The sequence below is a fragment of the Acartia tonsa genome, chromosome 2 (genome assembly GCF_053477335.1).
Source record: "Acartia tonsa isolate MP-2025a chromosome 2, ASM5347733v1, whole genome shotgun sequence".
Lineage (NCBI taxonomy): Eukaryota > Metazoa > Arthropoda > Copepoda > Calanoida > Acartiidae > Acartia > Acartia tonsa.
Window position 1 is genome coordinate 34,452,838 of NC_137261.1, and position 19,387 is coordinate 34,472,224.

The 19,387-nt window shown below is 34.5% G+C and overlaps 1 protein-coding gene across 18 annotated transcripts in view; it reads left to right on the plus strand.

Annotated features, from left to right (window-relative positions):
• The window catches only part of LOC145312445 (insulin-like growth factor 1 receptor), a 119,579-nt gene that overhangs the window by 12,118 nt on the left and 88,074 nt on the right, over positions 1-19,387 (plus strand). For all 18 annotated transcript variants that reach the window (XR_013877049.1, XR_013877050.1, XR_013877052.1 and 15 more), the window contains 2 exons: positions 11,666-11,719; positions 18,469-18,782. Coding sequence is in view for 2 of the 18 variants with exons in the window: in XM_080151698.1 (XP_080007824.1) it covers positions 18,470-18,782 (313 nt within the window). In the remaining 16 variants the exon portion in view is untranslated. The remainder of the gene's footprint in view (positions 1-11,665; positions 11,720-18,468; positions 18,783-19,387) is intronic.

Sequence of the window (19,387 nt, forward strand, 5' to 3'; positions counted from 1 at the left end):
GGTAAGAAAACCCTTGGGAATTGGGATTTTTAGGTCTTTTTTGACCTGTTTTATGTAAAAACTCACTCTTAATTGTTTTTTTCTTAATTGTTTTCCTTAATTACTGTATGTCTATTCATAAGGACATTATTTATGATGATTCAGCAAGTTTGGGACTTAAACTCATAAAACCTATATTTAATATATGACACATAAACTTTAGAAAAAATGCACTTTAAAGGAACTCTGCAAGAAATATACCGCTTTAACTACTGAAAGACTGCAACGAGTAGACCCAATACCCATAATTTGAAGCCTCCAGCTTCAATAACAAAAAAGTTAGACATTTCAAAATGATATTTTTAGTACAATGAAAATTTTGAAAGTTTTTCATTGCTAATAATAAAAAAATCATTATTAAAATATGTCGCCTAGAAAGAAAATTATAAGCTTGTTTTTGGCAGAAACTTAGGATGCCAGTAACTGATAAAATTTTTACAATAAAAACACCCTTCTTTAAAGTCAAAATCATACAAAAAAATTCAGTTTGATTTGCGTTGTACTGAGAGTACAGTTGTGTGAGAATGCCAGCCTTTAGGATTTTTGGACAATCAGAAGGCTGAGTTCGCGCTAAGTCTGCTGAACAACCAGCTGAACTTCTGTATTACTTTTTAAAAAGAGATTTTGACTATAAAAAGGGGTGTTTTTATTGTAACAAGGATGAAAACAATAAAAGTGAAGCACTGAAACAGTAGGACAAATGAAAAATAACACTTGTATAGTGCCAGAACTGAATAATCATAATATAAATGTACAAGAGTCAAAGCAAAATTGTAAGTAAAGGGGGGAGGCGAATGTGCCACTTTTTGAAACCAAAACCAATAGTCAACGAAGGAACTCATCTAAAAAAAGAGTTACAGGTCTGAGATTTTGCATGGCAGTTGCTTTATAGGGGTACAATATGGAACTGTGAAGAAACGGCGGCGCAACCGCCGAAACCGGCGTTTCCCGCCGAATTTTTTTTGCCTTTTCTCGGCGGTTGCGCCGCTGTTTCTTTACAGTTCCATATTGTACCCCTATTAAGCAACTGCCATGCAAAATCTCAGACCTGTAACTCTTTTTTTAGTTGAGTTACTTTGACTTTTAGTTTTGGTTTAAAAAAGTGGCACATCCGCCTCCCCCCTTTGTTGAAAAACTGCTTGATTCAGGATAATGTTTATGGACATACTTACATTTTTAGGACTTAATTATAGAGTTGTTTTGCTTATTACATTATACTTTGTTGACCCAGGAATCAATATACTAAAAATCAGATCAATCTGATGATCAGATCACATAAAAAGGGGGGGGGCGAAAGTGACACTTTTTGTAACCAAAACTAAAAGTCAACAAAGGAACTCAACTAAAAAAAGAGTTACAGGTCTGAGATTTTGCATGGCAGTTGCTTTATAGGGGTACAATATGGAACTGTGAAGAAACGGCGGCGCAACCGCCGAAAACCGCCGTTTCCCGCCAAATTTTTTTTTGCCTGTACTCTGCGGTTTTCGGCGGTTGCGCCGCCGTTTGTTCACAGTTCCATATTGTACCCCTATAAAGCAACTGCCATGCAAAATGTCAGACCTGTAAATCTTTTTTTAGTTGAGTTCCTTTGACTTTTAGTTTTGGTTTCAAAAAGTGTCACTTTCGCCCCCCCCTTTGTTGTTAAAGAAGTAAAATATCAACATGTTTAAAATGGACTTACGGACATTTTGGTGATAATTATAGAGTTGCTATGCTTTCTAAAAATGTACGTAACTACTAAAGGAATCACCATGCAAAATTTGAAATCGATAAGACAATTCTAACATGCCTAAATTAACAAAAAAAAAAAGCTATCCATTGTGGACAGATGTACAGACAGACAAACAGACAAACCAACCCTAATTCTAAAAAAGCTTCACTTTTAAAAATGTTATCAGTTACTGGCAGCCTAAGTTTCTGACAAAAATAAGCGTTTAATTTTGCTTCTATACGATGTAATTTAATATAGAAACTTCTATCATAAGCAGAGATGGCATAAAAAAAACCACGTGGTTTAAATCAAGTGGTTTAAACCAAAAAAAACAAGGTGGGATGGTTTAAATGTTTTTTTAAAAATATTTATACAAAGGCCTATCTTTCCAGTAATATCTTTTCATAATGTAAATAATACAGTAAATAACTGTCAGCCAGGGTTGTCAAATCAGGGCGGGAGCTTTTAGGCAGGTGGTTTTGGGCTGCCCTTTTTCGGGTTCTTTTGGGCAGATTTGGGCACCTCCCCGTTTTGGGGGTGAGAAAAGGGGGAGGGGTGAAAAAAGAGGGGGGGGCAGGCATATAATTTTGATATTATTAAAAATAACAAAAAAAACTGGTTTAAACCAAAAAAAACAAAAAAATAAACGGTTTAAACCAAAAAAAAAAACTGGTTTGTTCTTTTTAAAAAAAAACCTGGTTTTTTTTCCATCTCTGATCATAAGCAATAAAAATCTTTCAAAATTTTCATTGTACTAAAAAAAAACTTGTGGCAGTCTTTCAGCAGTTAAAGTGTCGTATTTCTTGCAGGGTTCCTTTTATTAAGAGAGGGGGTTTAATGCAACTGTCTTGTAATTAGTGAGCAAATGGCACTTAGAATTCGAATTTCCATCTGAAATTTTGCATGAGAAATCCTTGGTAGGGCTATTTTCCCTAAATCAAACTAAATTTGGAAAAGTTATGGCTAACGGGTGGCAGCTCAACCATTTTGCCATATTTTAGCTATCTATAGCGCAAATTAGTAACAAAACCTAACTCCACATAATACTCTTTGCCACTCCAAAATGCTATTAAACAGTTCTAGACGGTAGCTGTTGGTACTAGAAGTTTTAAAAATGGTTAGTGCTATCATTTAACACTAGTGGCTACGCCCCTAGAGGCCTCTAGGGGCACTTGAGGAGAGGAGAGTGGAATTTGATAACCCAATTTCTTATTTTAGATTTTAAAAGAAAAAGTTAAAAAAAAATTTTTGGAGAGGGCAAATAAATTTTGTTTTTTGGGGGGTCCCCCCCCCCCCCCCCCCCATTTTTAAATTTTAGTTAACAAAATTGAATTTTTTTTTGGGAGGGGATTTTTTATTTTTGGGGTGTCCCACCCCCCAAGAAAATAGTTATAAACCTTCCCGGGACCTATGAGAAGTTACCCTGTTAAGGAGAACCCGATTGGTTCAGTGGTTAGCGAGATCCTTCAGTACAAACAAACACACAGACACACATCCTGTTACTTTAGTATAAGGATGAATTAAACCAAATATATGTTTGAAAAAGTTGATTACTACGGCAAAAAACAGCTAAGCTGCCAGCTGTTACTTTTCCAACTTTTTGTTCAATTTAGGGAAAATAGACCTGCCAAGGATAACTCATGAAAAAGTTCAGATCGAAATTCGAATTCTAAGTGCCATTTGTTCACTGATTACAAGATGTTTGCATTAAAAATCCCCCCTTTTTCAAACATTTTATTACCATTGTTACAATTTTAATGAATCTTGCAAAAAGAATATGAAAAACTCTTGCTTAAATGCTACTATGTAGTTATCTTAAACCTTTCCAGGAAGTTGGTTTTACAAAACTATTTTATTTACCAATGCTATTATTGATTATTTAGGTAAAAATGTCACAAGTATATTTTAAAGGCTGTAGATTACTTTTGGTACTTTTTTTCTAATATTCAAGAATATAAATGTCTTTTCCAAGAATAGATTATAAATAAAAACGAAACTAAACTTAATCAGACTAGCAAATGATAAACAATCACCTTTTTTAGTAGCGAAGCTACTCTATAATTCGAAATGTCCGTCCGTCCGTCCGTCCGTCTGTCCGTCCGTCTGTCCGTCCGTCTGTCCGTGTAAGACAGAATAGGGGAAACGTGATTTTCTCGGCTCCTATTAAAGATAGACAGCTGAAATTTTTTGACAGCATTCCCATTATTAGGGAGCACAATTAACTATAAAACATCAAGGGCGGTCGGACCCCTTTTTAGCAGGTTTTAGGCTATTTTTGTATGTTTCACATTTTTCTCCATATCTTCAGTGTTTATGGTCCGATTTTCAAAATTTTTCAGTTATTGATATCAAAATTAAATTTCCTGTCGTTTACAGAAAACAACCATGACGGCCACACTGCCATTTTGCAGGTTTTAGGCTATTTTTGTATTTTTCACATTTCCACCATATCTTCAGTGTTTATGGTCCAATTTTCAAAATTTTTTCAGTTACAGATATGAGAATTAAATTTCCCGTCGTTTAAAGAAAACATCCATGACGGCCAGACTGCCTTTTTGCAGGTTTTAGGCTATTTTTGTATTTATCACATTATTCTCCATATCTTCAGTGTTTATGGTCCGATTTTCAAAATTTTTTCAGTTATAGATATCAAAATTAAATTTCCCGTCGTTTAAAGAAAACAACCATGGCGGTCAGACTGCCTTTTATCAGGTTTTTGGCTATTTTTATATGTTTTAAATATTTCCCCATATATTTGGTGTTTTTGGTCCAATTTTCAAACTTTTTTGGGATAAATACACTTTAAATCTACTTTTACGTATTTCCATCCACGATTTTTTGTGCTTCGCTACTTATGGATGTTGTCATCCTTGTTTATCTTTAAATTGCAAAATTTTAAAATCATTGGTTTTTCAGCTTATTTTACTTAAAAACACATTTTTCCATTTTTTTCTAACAAAAAATGATTTTTAATTAAGGGGGGGGGGGGGTTAATGCAACCATCTCATCAGCGTTTCAGAGACGGGAGAAGCAACATTTATGGTGGCTCCTGCTCTGACCTAAAATCAAGAAAAACTCTACATAGTTTTTCCACGTCTATTTTTAACTTTTGAAGGTTTTAAAAGTTCAATTTTTGATAAAATTTTTTTAAAAAACTTAAAAGGGGCATTTGCATATGACAAAACAGAGTTACCAGATTATAATTTATAAAAAATATCTTCATTTATCTAGTCTGTAGTCGGAGCTGTTTTTTTAACAAAAATATGGCGGTTCTATGGCTCTTGGCTCTGGCTCCGCAACACTGATTTTCCCTAAATTGAACAAAAAGTAGGAAATGTAACAGCTATTGGCTGGTGGCTTAGTCATTTTGCCATTTTTTCTTAACAGCAAATTAGTCACGTAACCTATTTCCACATAATACTCTTTGTCGCTCAAAAGCCTTATCAAATGATTCTAGCCAGTAGCTGTTGGTACTAGAAATTTAAATAAATTGCTATCATTTAACATGAATTCAACCAAAAATATGTTTAAAAAAGTTAATTCCTACATAATGCAATGGGGGTCGGGGGGCGTAATGACATGTAAAAGTAAACTGTGAGCAAAATGGTCTAAATATTTATCTAGACACTTGAAACTTGGTACATAAGCCTAGTCATAAAGGTACTACATCTAAATGGCAAAAAAAAAATAATTTCTTTTATTTTTAGGTTAGGTAAGAAAAACCCTGCGGAAATGGGCGAAAATGGGGTTTTTAGGCCTCTTTTGGTCTGTTTTGATTTGGAAACTTTTTTAATTGTTTTTATTAGGTTTTTTTTCCCTGGAATACACTGTGTCTATACACAAGGACATTATCTAAGATGATTCAGCAAGTCGGGGACAGACCCCAGCACTGGTGTCCTGGATAGGAAACAGGTTTTTTTTTAGTTACGTATGACAAGACCTATATTTCTATGACCGGGTGGGCATGACGGTTCAGCACATAACTTTCATTAAATCACAGCTGATCATTTTTGTGGATTTTTTTGAAAATTACTTTTTTACCCAGATTTTCATAGTTTTTCTCCAAAAAAAACACAATGTTCTCATATTTACAGCTTAGTTAATCTAAATTTATTTTAAAAAAAGTATAATAGATGACAGCTGAACCAAAAATTATGTTATCATCAATAACAAGATCTTTCAGAATCAATTAACTAATCTAAGATTTGTAGTCTAGAAGTTGAGTAAGAGTAATTTAAAGTTGTTATTTGAATTAATGTCTAAACAGTTAAACAAAACCTAAGTTTGTTTTGTTAGTCTACACAAAAAAATACTCACTTTTTAAGTCCCTCATGCATGCCTCATGAATTCTTATGGCATAGTTCCTGGCTGTAATAAGATGTCCCTCTGAGGTTCCACCAATGAAGTTTAAACTAACATGCTTCAGAATCAGCAATCTGTATAAAGTTTTCCTTCTAATATTGACAAGTTATCATGCTCAGTATTGATTCCTTGCTGACTTGATGTCTAAATAGTTCCTGTGTTATTGTTTGTTCCTGCTCATCATCATTGGAAACAGTCAGTTCAGTATTGTGGCTGCTTTTAAAGGTTTTGATGGGTTGTGGTTGCAGTTGAAATGATGGTGGTTTCTTGAAATTCTTGCCAGTGTCAGACACAAACTACACCAGATTCTTGTTTACTCTGGCCTTTAAGGTATTCAGGTAAACATTGAAACCTGAAAGTATTGGGACAGGGTGGTTTTAGCTGTTCTGGGTAATGCATTTGGATCTACTGCAGTTCATGGTAAAATATTGCTGGTAACGAATGCTTCCTGGTTCATGACATGACAATAGATGGCTGTTCTCAGAGCAGCTTTTCCAACAAACTGTAGGCTGTCCCAGCTGGCATAACTAAATATGGAACTGCAGTAGAATATCAGGGACTGGCAAATTGCTTTGTATGTATTTACTATGACTTACTTTTCTTTCCCTCTGGTGGAGAGAGCTTTAAGAACTTTGTTTTTAGGGTTTAGTTTGTTTCTAGGCTCCTTAGCAAGATGGTTGATTTAGAAAAGATCACATGTAACACCTAAGAACTTAGGATGTCTGACTTATGGTACCGTTTCAACAATGACTACAGTGCCTGCTTCATTCGAAAAGCTGGTAAAGACTATTGTAGATGATTTGGCTGAATAAATGAATGGGTTCTGACTTTTTAACCAATCATTAAGAACTGCTAAGTAAGCTTTCATGTCCTTGACATAAGGATAAATAAGGGGACCTATGCTGTTGGAGTTGTCAGCACAGGAAACTAGATGTAATTAGAGTGAGGTGTTGGCATTTATGAAATTTACAGTTCCAATAGTACATGGTATAGGACCCCTCCTTGTAGGTCAGCCTGTTTGGCAGATTTGTATGCATATTTAGATCCTCTGATAACAACAAATTATTGTCTACCTCTAAGGTATTCACATAAAAACATTACATGTACTCATTCAAGTCAAGTGCATTAATATTATGCAGTAGAACTTCATTGTTTACAGTGCCAAAAGCTATTGAAAAATAAATGGCAACTGGCACTGTTTCTTATTGTTTAGGCTGTTGATTAAGGTTTTAATACTCTGTAAGGCAGTGGTGGTGAACCTGTCTCTGTGAAAGCCATAATGTTGGTCTGCAAGTTTAACAGCATCATTCAGGTAGGGACAAATCATGCAGGCAGGAAAAAGAAGTGAGACAGGGCAATAGCTGGAACCCTAATTGTCAAGTTTCCCTGGTTTCAGTAATGAAATAATTTTACCAGTCCTCTATATGCTTGATATCTAGAAGTGATTTACTTGTCAATACTACAATAAAAACATTGTACAAAATCATTGCCGATTCTGATTTGTTTAAACTGTTTTGGTGGAACCTCAGAGGATCCTTTTATCACATCCAGGATCTATGTTTTACCTACAAATCTTAGAATAGTCAATTGAGGTTATTGATCTTGTTATAGCTATCGTCTATTATACTTTTTTGCATGAATTTAGAATAACTAAGCTGGAAATGTGAGAATATTGTGGTTTTTTTGGGTAAAAACTATGAAAATATAGGTAAAAAAGTAATTTTCAAAAAAATCCATAAAAATGATCAGCTGTGATTTAATGAAAGTTATGTGCTGAACCGTCATACACGCCCGGTCATAGAAATATAGGTCTTGTCATACGTAACTCAAAAAAAACCTGTTTCCTATCCAGGACACCGGTGCCAGCGGGCTAGGTGGGTGGCTCGCAGGAGTAAAGTGCATTTTTTTCTAAAGTTTGTGGTTTGGTCCTCATCTTGCTGAATCATCTTAAATAATGTCCTTATGAATAGACATACAGTATTTAAGGAAAAAACTTTTTAAAAACAAGTAAATTTTAGTATTTACATCAAATTACACAAAAAAATGCCAAAAAAGGCCTAAAAATCCCATTTCTGCAGGTGGGGAATTTTCGGTAACTTTTTTGCCGTCAACTTCGGCAAACTTCTAAAAGTCCTAGGATAACGCCCCTTTAGGTCCTGATAGTCCTTTCCATAAGCTTTCTACCGGTCTTGGTTTCATTTGAAAATATTAATATTTACTCCATTTTTTTTCAAAAAAACCGAAAAAATACCGAAATTTCCCCCCCCTTACTCTATTTTTTTTAAAAGAAGAAAAGAAATTAAAAAGAAGAAAAATAATCGAAATATAAAGAAAATATAAAAAAGTATAAAAAAATATAAAAAAAATATAAAAATTTATAAAAATTTATAAAAATATAGAAAAATATAGAAAAACATAAAAAACATTAAAATTAGAAAAAAATATGAAAATTTTTATTTGGGGGGGGGAATTTTAATTTTTTTGGGGGTAGGGGGTGTACCACCCCCCAAGAAAATAGCTTAAAACCACCACAGGACCAATAGGTATATACCCTGAAGAGTAGAATCCAATCCATTCAATGGTTACCGAGATCTTGAGCTTCAGACGGACAGACATCATTCTACTTTGTATTATAGATATAGGTTTTTTGAGTTATGGTCCCAAACTTGCCGAATCATCTTAAATAATGTCCTTATGAATAGACATACTGTATTTTAGGAAAAAAATTAAGATAAAACTATTAAAAGTGAGTTTTTACATCAAATTACACCAAAACAGGCCAAGAAAGGTCTAAAAATCTTGTTTCTGCAGGGTTTTCTTACCTAACCTTAAAAAAAATTTGAATTTTTTTTTCATTTTGATGTAGTATCTATGGGACTGGGCTTGTGTACAAAGTTGGAAGTGTCTAGCTGAATATTTAGACCATTTTGCTCATAGTTTATGTTTAAATGTCATTAGCCCCCCCCTGCCTTGTTACCAAAAACTTTCATAAATTGATATTAACCAAAACTTAAAATAAAGGAAACTATTGCCGTTTTCAAAATGTATGCCAAAACCTGCAAATATATCGTCAGAAGGGACTCAATGGATTTTGATTCTTCTTGTTGGCGTTTTAGAAAAGTATAACTTTATTGTGTAATTTTGCGGGTTAACTTTTATTCTTTGTAAATTAGTGAAAAAAACACCATACCCTACCCCCCCCCCCCCTCCCCTCCCCTCTACCACTAGCCCTCCAGGGGCACAAAAAACCCTAAATTTCTGAGACACTAATTGATCATCAAGATAATTTAGACTAAAGCTTTTATGATATTAACTAACTTTTAATTTAGAAGTCATCCCCTGCCCCCCCCCCCCCTCCCCCACGTTCCCCGAACTCATAGCCCTCCAGGGGCTCTAACACCTTAAAAATCGAAGTAATCTTATTTTTTAATTAAAAAGATTACGAATATTGCCAATTATTTTAAAGATATTATGTTAAAAATGAATTATTATTAGTATGACAAAAACAAAATATAAAAAGAAGGTTGACAACATCCATAAAAGTGAAGCTCTAAAATCAGTTTGTCTCAAATGATTCAAAAGTTTTCGGCAATATCTACACCACATAAATTGATAAATAACTATTTTTATTAAATGAGCATAATTGTTGTGATTAGTATTCCCACAGTTGAGAAATGTAGAGCAGAGAATGCATGGAATGCTAACAGAATATCAGTACTACGGCCTACATTGCTTTAACTTAAAAAATTCAGCTTAGTATTAATAATTTTAGTTTCTTTTTGAAACTTCGCCCCTTGCAGTTGCCTTCATTTTATTATGTTGTAGGTTTTTTTTTGGAAGTTCAAAAAGGAAAATCAATCTTTAGGGAGTTATAGGAGGGGGGGGGGGGGGGGGGGGGTAAAATGTGGTGATAACACGACATACCAGAAATTTAATTTTGGGCGCTACTACCTTAGTTTTAGAGATAATTGAGTAAAATCTTTTTGGTTGTGTCACTTAATTACCCCAAGTTTTGGTATCTTTTCAAAAAACTGAGGTGAGACCGCCACTCACGCCGATCAACGCCATTTTCTGCCGCCGCTAAAAAAAATGTTTATTGCATTTCTCGCCGAATGAGGAAATTTGGAATCATTTGATACCATGTTTTTTTTTTCAAAAAGGGTTAGGTTTGAATAGAACCATAGACAAAAAAAATGTTTATTTATATTTAATGAATATTATCAATTTACTACTGTTTATAAGCCTTAAAACTCGCATCTTTAAGGAATTTTAGCACAACCTTCCTCCCCCTTTTCCCCCTAATAATCAACCTTGCGGGTGGACTTCTTTTAAAAAAATTTTCGTTAATTATGGTATGAAGGGTAAGGTATAAAGATAATGGAAGCAAATCTTTTTAGGTGGGTAATTAAAAAAATTAACCGTCGCTCCTGCCGTTTACTGTCATTTTCCGCCACCGCCAAAAAAAAATTTTATTGTAATTCTTACCGAATTATGCAATTTGGAATCAATTGAGACCATGTTTTTCTTCTCCTTAAACCACCCTTCGGGTGGATTTTTTCCCTTCAATTTCTCATTAATTAAGGTATATCTTAAATTCAGTACTACTCCTCTGCTTGTGAAGATATTGGAAGCAAATCTTATATGGTGGGTCAGTAAAAAAAGATCAAAGCAAAAAATGACGATTTGAACAACGCTCCTGCCATTCTCCGCCGTTTTCAGTCGCCGCCGTCAAATTTTATTTTGCATTTCTTGCAGAATTAGGAGATTAAGAATCATTTGAGACAAAGTTGTTTTTTTGGTGGCAGCAGAAAATGGCGGTTAACGGCGGTAGCAGCTGTCCTGCCGCCGTTTTTTATTCAAATAATTTTTTACTGACTGCCCAGGGTTGGTTATAAGGTGAATTTTTAAATTACATAACATTATCTCAAATGATTCCAAATTGCATAGGTAATTCGGCGAGAAATGCAATAAAACATTTTTTTGGGCGCCGGCGGAAAACTGTGGTGAAAGGAAGGAGCGGCGGTCCCGCCGCCGTTTTTTGTTCAAATAATTTTTTACTGATCAATCTTAAAAGATTTTGTTTCAATATCTTTCAAAAGCCCAGGAGAAGCACTTAATTAAAGATATACCTTGATAAACGAGAATTTGAAAAAAAATTACAGTCACCCGGGCCCGCAGGGTTGATTATAGGTGGAAATTTTTTTGACAAGAATAACTTGGTCTTAAATGATTCCAAATTGCCTTATTCGGCAAGAATTGCAATAAAAAAAATTATGTGGCGGCGGAAAATGGCGGTGAACGGCGGGAGCGGCTTTTTTTAAAGATACCAAAACTTGGGGTAATTATTGACACAACCCAAAAGATTTTACCCAATTACCTTTAAAACTAAGTGATAAGCGCCCAAAATGTAGTTTTCATTCTTTCCTGTCCTACAAAATAGAAGTTAAGCTTATCGTTTTACTTTCACCTTTCTGCAACAAAAGTCTATATAAACATGTTTCTATATTATGAATAATATTTGATTTAAAGAAGATTTACATTTTTTTGTTTTAGGTGATAAAAAAGAGCGAGTCAAACATGAATAAAATGGAAAGTATGTAAACTAAGGTAATTTTCTTGGTATTATTAAGCCTTTTTGTAAAAAGGCATCTAGTTTTCACAACTTCCACCAATTAAAAAAAATGGTCTAATGCATCTCCTCATTTATATGACCTTAGAAAAAAATATAACTTTGGCCACATTAGGGCTAGAAGAATTGTTCTATCAATTTTAAAATTGTCTAACTGAGCCCAGTCAATCTAGGGCACTACAGCTTCCGCATTCCGTCATTTGTATGTTCGTCCGTCCATCTAAGTAGGGTAGCAAAAAAGCTCTAACTTTGGCTATAATAGGATAGAACTATTGAGGTGATTTTAAGACGGCAATCCTAAGAGAATAATACCTACCTAAGTTTCTACATCAAAATAGACCAAAAAAAGCCTAAAAACCCCATTTCCGCAGAGTTTTTCTTACCTAACCTAACCTAAAGATAAAAAAATTTGGATTTTTTTTTCAATTAGATGTAGTACCTACAGACTATGCTTTTGTACCAAGTTTCAAAATTCCAGCTCAATATTTAGTCCATTTTGCTCACGGTTTATGAGCTTCAGGCACCTAGCACCCCCCCCCCCCCCCCATAAATAAGAAATTAATGATACCTAAAATCGTTTTCAAAAACTGTAAAATTCAACTGCTTTGTTTTTATCAAACGGACAATTTTAAAAAGCGAAGCTTTTTTTACAATTAGGGTCGGTCTGTTAGCTCTTTTCGTTAATTAAAGCAGGTTAGAATTGTCCTATCGATTTCAAACTTTGCATGATGATTCCTATAATAGGTACGATTTGAAAAGCGACCAACTTAAACATGCTGACTTTATACTGAACAAATTTTTGTATGTTAGAATTATCCGATTCATTTGATTTTTGGAATACTGATTAGGGTGTCCTAAAAAGATTTTTTTAGCACACAATTGTAAACCGTGTAATTACTCGAGTCATTACAAGACCACTGGTACTATTAAGTTCCTTTTAGTTCAGCTTCGATTTTTTACTTCCCCCATTTAAAAAAGACATCAGTTTTCTTGAAAACAAGTCTTGTTTTAATCAGTGTCAGGATAAGTGATTGTCACAAAAATTTGTTTTTTTGCTCGATATGCCATTTAATATCAGAATGAAACTAGACAAAAAACGTTTACAGCTTTGAGATTTGCGTGACTTTTAATGGGGAACTTTGATAATGAGGAGTGATGAAAACGCGGAAAATAACCAAACCATAATCTGTCATTATTATGATAGATAAGATAGATAAGATATTTACAGACATAAAGGGTGTTAAAAAAAACGAGTTGCATTTTGTTTGCGCCACAATGTTAAACAAGAATAACTTTTGACAATGATCAACATATTTCCTGGGGAAATATTCTAGCTTTTAATTAAGGTTTCTTTCATCTATTTTTTTTTATTAAATATTGTGTATTATGCCAGTTTTAGTTTCAAGCCTTACATATAAATCCGGAATATTTAATTTATTTTTTCCTGGTCGCATTGCAATTAAAAGGGGGACGTAACTGAAGCTTTTTTGATGCAGGGGGGGGGGGGTTTTCTCAGGAACCACTTGATGAACCGTGTAAATTTTTTGGGCTTAAGCTTTTATGGGTATGAACATCTTATGGTTTCAAAGTCAACCCCCTACCCCCACCCCCTAGCCCCACGGGGCTCAAAAACCCCCTAAAAATGAACCTAACCTTAATTTTCTCAGAAACCATTTGACCAATAGAGATGATTTCTTAAACTTAAGCTTTTATGGTTATAAACTAGCTTTTAATTTAGAAGTCACCCCCCTGCCGCCAACCCCTAGCCCTCCGGGGCTCCAAAAAACCCTAAAAATGAACCTAACCTTAATTTTCTCAGAAACCACTCGACCAATAGAGATGATTTCTTAAACTTAAGCTTTTATGTTATAAACTAATTTTTGGTTTAGAAGTCACCCCCCTGCCACCAACCCCTAGCCCTCCGGGGATAAAAAAAAAAACATAAAATGAACCTAACTTTTATTTTCTCAGAAACCATTTGATCAATAGAGATAATTGCCCAAACTTAATCTATAATGCTAATAAACTAACTTCTAGTTTAGAAGTCACCCCACTGCCGCCAACCCCTAGCCCTCCGGGGCTCCAAAAAACCCTAAAAATGAACCTAACCTTAATTTTCTCAGAAACCATTTGATCAATAGAGATGATTTTTCAAACTTAAGCTTTTAAGGTTATAAACTAACTTTTGGTTTTGAAGTCACTCCCCTGCCGCCAATTCTAGCCCTCCAGGGATCCAAAAACCCTAAAAATGAACCTAACCTTTATTTTCTCAGAAACCATTTGACCAATAGAGATGATTTCTTAAACTAAAACTTTTATGCTTGTAAATTAACTTATAGTTTAGAAGTCACCAGCCTGCCTCCAACCGCTAACCCTATGGGGCTCAAAAAACCCCAAAATGAACCTAACCTTAATTTTCTCAGAAACCATTTGATTAATAAAGATGATTGCTTAAACTTAAGCTATAATGCTAATAAATTAACTTCTAATTTAGTTGTCACCTCCCTGCCGCCAATCCCTAGCCCTCCAGGGCTCAAAAAACCCTAAAAATGAACCTAACCTTAATTTTCTCTGAAACCATTTGATCAATAGATATGATTTCTTAAACTTAAGCTTTTATGCTTATAAATTAGCTTTTAGTTTAGAAGTCCCCCCCCCCCTGCCGCAAACCATTAGCCCTCCTTGGCTTAAAAAACCCTAAAAATGAACCTAACCTTAATTTCTCAAAAACCATTTGATCAATAGAGATGATTTTGTTTGGCAGATATATGGTTATAAACTAAATTTTATTTTAGAAGTCACCCACCCCATAGCCACCCTGGGCTCAAAAACCCCCTTAAAAAATATACTTTCTAGAAAATTTTTTTTAGTAGGCTTTCAGAGGAATAACCTAACCTCAGTTTTCTCAGGAACCGCATTATTAAATGTGCAGATATTTTGGACTTCAGCTGTTATGGGAAAAAATAGTTGGGACTCTATACTTTGTTAATTAAAAATTTTGTTGAAGCAAAGCTTTTCTTTAACTAGGTTTGGTCTGTGAGGGTTAGCTTTTTTTCGTTAATTTAGACACATTATAATTGTCCTATTGATTTTAAACTTAGCATGATAATTTCTATAGCATTTAGGTACAATTTAATAAACGTAGCTACTCTATAATCATTAACAGAAAGTCCAAATGTCCATTTAAAACATGCTGATTTTTAAAATTAAGGTTAGGTTCATTTCTAAAAGTTTTTTGAGCCCCTGAGGGCTAGGGGTTTGCGGCAGGGGGTTAACTTCTAAACTATAAATAATTAGTTTATAAGCATAAAAGCTAAAGTTTAAGAGTCATCTCTCTTGATCAAATAGTTTCTGAGAAAATTAAAGTTAGGTTCATTTTTAGGGTTTTAGGGTTGGCGGCAGGGGGGTTGACTTCTAAAGAAAAAAAAAGTAAATTTATAAGCATAAAAGCATAAGTTTAAGAAATCATCTCTATTGATCAAATGGTTTCTGAGAAAATTAAGGTTAGGTTCATTTGTAGGGTTATTTGAGCCCCGGAGGGCCAGGGGTTTGCGGCAGGGGAGTGACTTCTAAACTTTAAGTTAGTTTATAAGCATAAAAGCTTAAGTTTAAGAAATCATCTCTCTTGATTAAATAGTTTCTGAAAACAATAAGGTTAGGTCAATTTGTAGGGTTTTTTGAGCCCGGGAGGCCTAGTGGTTGGCGGCAGGGGGGTAACTACAAAACTAGAAGTTAGTTTATAAGAGTAAAAGCTTAAGTATAAGAAATCATCTCTATTGGTCAAATGGTTTCTGAAAAAATAAAGTTTAGGTTCATTTTAGGGTTTTTTGGAGCCCCGTAGGGCTAAGGGTTGGCAGCAGGGGGGTGAATTCTATACTAAAAGTTAGTCTATAAGCATAAAAGTTCAAATGTCCATTTAAAACATGCTGATTTTTAAAGTTAAGGTTAGGTTCATTTCTAGAGGTTTTTTTGAGCCCCTGAGGGCTAGGGGTTTGCGGCAGGGGAGTGACTTCTAAACTATAAGTTAGTTTGTAAGCATAAAAGCTTAAGTTTAAGAAATCATCTCTCTTGTTTAAATGGTTTCTGAGAAAATTAAGGTTAGGTTCATTTTTAGGGTTTTTTGAGCCCGGGAGGCCTAGTGGTTGGCGGCAGGGGGGTAACTACAAAACTAGAAGTTAGTTTATAAGAGTAAAAGCTTAAGTATAAGAAATCATCTCTATTGGTCAAATGGTTTCTGAAAAAATAAAGTTTAGGTTCATTTTAGGGTTTTTTGGAGCCCCGTAGGGCTAAGGGTTGGCAGCAGGGGGGTGACTTCTAAACCAAAATTTAGATTTTAACCATTAAAGATTAGGTTTAAGAAATCATCTCTATTGGTCGAATGGTTTCTGAGAAAATAAAGGTTAGGTTCATTTTTAGGGTTTTTTTTGTACCCCGGAGGGCTAGGGGTTTGCGGCAGGGGAGTAACTTCTAAACTAGAAGTTAGTTTATAACCATAAAAGCTTAAGTTTAAGAAATCATCCCTATTGGTCAAATGGTTTCTGAGAAAATAAAGGTTAGGTTCATTTTTAGGGTTTTTTGGAGCCCTGGAGGGCTAGGGGTTAAATGCAGGGGGGTGACTTCTAAACTAGAAGTTAGTTTATAACCATAAAAGCTTAAGTTTAAGAAATCATCGTTATTGGTCAAATGGTTTCTGAGAAAATAAAGGTTAGGTTCATTTTTATAGTTTTTTTTTGATCCCCGGAGGGCTAGGGGTTGGCGGCAGGGGGGTGACTTCTAAATCAAAATTTAGTTTATAACCATAAAAGTTTAAGTTTAAGAAATCATCTCTATTAGTCGAATGGTTTCTGAGAAAATTAAGGTTAGGTTCATTTTTAGGGTTTTTTGGAGCCCCGGAGGGCTAGGGGTTGGCGGCAGGGGGGTGACTTCTAAACCAAAATTTAGTTTACAACCATAAAAGCTTAGGTTTAAGAAATCATCTCTATTGGTCGAATGGTTTCTGAGAAAATTAAGGTTAGGTTCATTTTTATAGTTTTTTTTTGATCCCCGGAGGGCTAGGGGTTGGCGGCATGGGAGTAACTTTTAAACTAGAAGTTAGTTTATAACCATAAAAGCTTAAGTTTAAGAAATCATCACTATTGGTCAAATAGTTTCTGAGAAAATTAAGGTTAGGTTCATTTTTAGGGGGTTTTTGAGCCCCGGGGGGCTTGGGGGTGGGGGTAGGGGGTTGACTTTGAAACCATAAGATGTTCATACCCATAAAAGCTTAAGTCCAAAAAATTTACACGGTTCATCAAGTGGTTCCTGAGAAAACCCCCCCCCTGCATCAAAAAAGCTTCAGTTACGTCCCCCTTAAACAACTTTTATATTATTGAAACTTACGACTTGAAGGCAAACAAACATGGAATTCAACAAAAAAAAGGAAAATAGAAATTACATTTCAAATGATTTTTTTAATTTTATGACCATTCGATTATAGCAAAAAGTACGAAAAAAAATTTCATAATAATTCTTCTATAATCTGTAACTTTGACAGAAACAACCCATTTGGCGGATTTTACGGGTTTTAAACGATTTTCAGATATCGTTAATTTTCAAAACTTTTCTTGCCAATAGTTCTTTTTAATAAGTGAGGACGCTTTGTAGTGAATTTCAGCGTTCTACTCCTATTTTAAAGTCTTAGAACACACACCTTCGATAGCTTGCTCCTAGAAATCTTTGTTGTTAAGAATCTACTTGTACGTATTTCCATCCACAGTTTTATTGTGCTTCGACACTTATGGATGTTTTTATCCTCGTATTAAAAAAATGAAGCTCCATGATTATGATTGTCCCTAATTGGAAATTTTTAAGTGTGAAGGAATGTAAGTTATGTCATTTTATGCCTAGAATGTATTGCAATAACTAGTATTTAATATAAAAGGGACTATGCACGAACGAGAGCAAGTGATTTTAAGCACATTCCAGGAGCGCACCTTAGTATTTTTTTGTGGGATACTAGAGGCCTCTAGGGGCACATACTTAATTTCTTCTAAATCTGTGTTGAAATCAGCTGTTTACCATAAATATTTTTTTCGACGCTAGATAGTGATTTTAGTGTTTTTAGATAATTTTTAAAAATATCCGCAGGTCGGCGTTTTTTTTATTTTGGCGATTATTTATCTTTGTAGGGTGTTGGTACCAACCCCAAAAAAAGTTATAAACCTTCTTAGGACATATAGGAAGCTACCCTGTAAAGGAGAACCATATCGAATTAGCGGTTAACAAAATCCTTCGGTACAAACAAACAAAAAGACGGTTAGACATCCTGTTACTGTAATAAACTCAGTATCTTCACTAAAAAAATACTCAGGTTCATTACTGGAAGGTGCTTAAAATCACTTGCACCTGTTTGTGCATAGTCCCTTTTTATTTAGGGGAGGTAAATTAAATAATTTTTGCAGCGGGGAGAAAAAAGGAATCTTGTGCAGAATATATTATACACACCTGTTTTGGCACTTGCCTTTTTGGGAGATGGAGGGAACATCATCATCTTATTTTTTTTGACGTTTTAGCATTATTCCTATAACTAATCTTCATAAAATTTCAATAAATAATTTTTGCACTTTATCTTTGGTAGACCGGTACAACATTATTATACAAGCTCAATGGGGAGGGGGAAGGCGGATGTGACACCGTTTGAAATCAAAACCTTAAGTCAAATGTAATTCTATTACACGTTTAATTTCAGGATGTTTTTGAGTCCAGTAAGTTTGCCATCGAAGGCAGCTTATCTTGTTTCAAGTTCATTCCCCGATACAGCTTCAGTTACTAAAAAAACAACTGTGACACGTCTCCGACACTCATCAACACCCAATTCCTTACCTTCTACCCAAACTACTGATATCTGCATAAATCAGCCATTCTGCAACGAAGCAGAGGATATTTATGTTCGTCGTCTTGCTGGTTGGGAAGAGCGAGTTCTGAGAGCAAGAGATGAACGTAAAACTAGAAGACTTCAAAGGATTTATTTAGCTAAAGCTAAATCGAAGATTTACTTTAAAGGTATAGTTGTAAACAAGGATGGCAAAATCCATAAAAGTGAATGACAATATTGTGCTCCCTTGCTATAAAAATTCAATTTCCTGTCGACTTGGATCAAATGAAAGATTACTTGGACTTGAGCTTTCAGGGGCATGAACAAATTTTTTACAGAAACCATTATTTCTCTAGGTACTTATACAATACAAATATATCAAAAAAGTTTGTTTGGTGATTTAAGCGGAACTAGTTTTAAATTTTTCACTTTGAAAATAATACTGTAACTGTCTTAGAATTTTCAAAACTAGTTTTACATTAATGAGTATCATAAACTATAATATCTAAAGGGGTAGTTTCACGAAATGCATTTGAACTTAAATTAGTGAACCGCATATGTTTTGCCAGTTAATGGGTTAAACTATATTTATATGGCATATATATGAAAGAATTTCAATTTTCTACCATGTAGTTTTGAAAATATCAAGACTTGAAAATCGTCTTTTTGTGATATATGCAATTTAAAAGTCAGAGTTCACCTAGAATTTGCTACACCAGTATGGTCACCATGGCAAGTTGGAGATATTACTACACTTGAAAAAGTTCAGCAAAAAGCAGTTGGTATGATATCT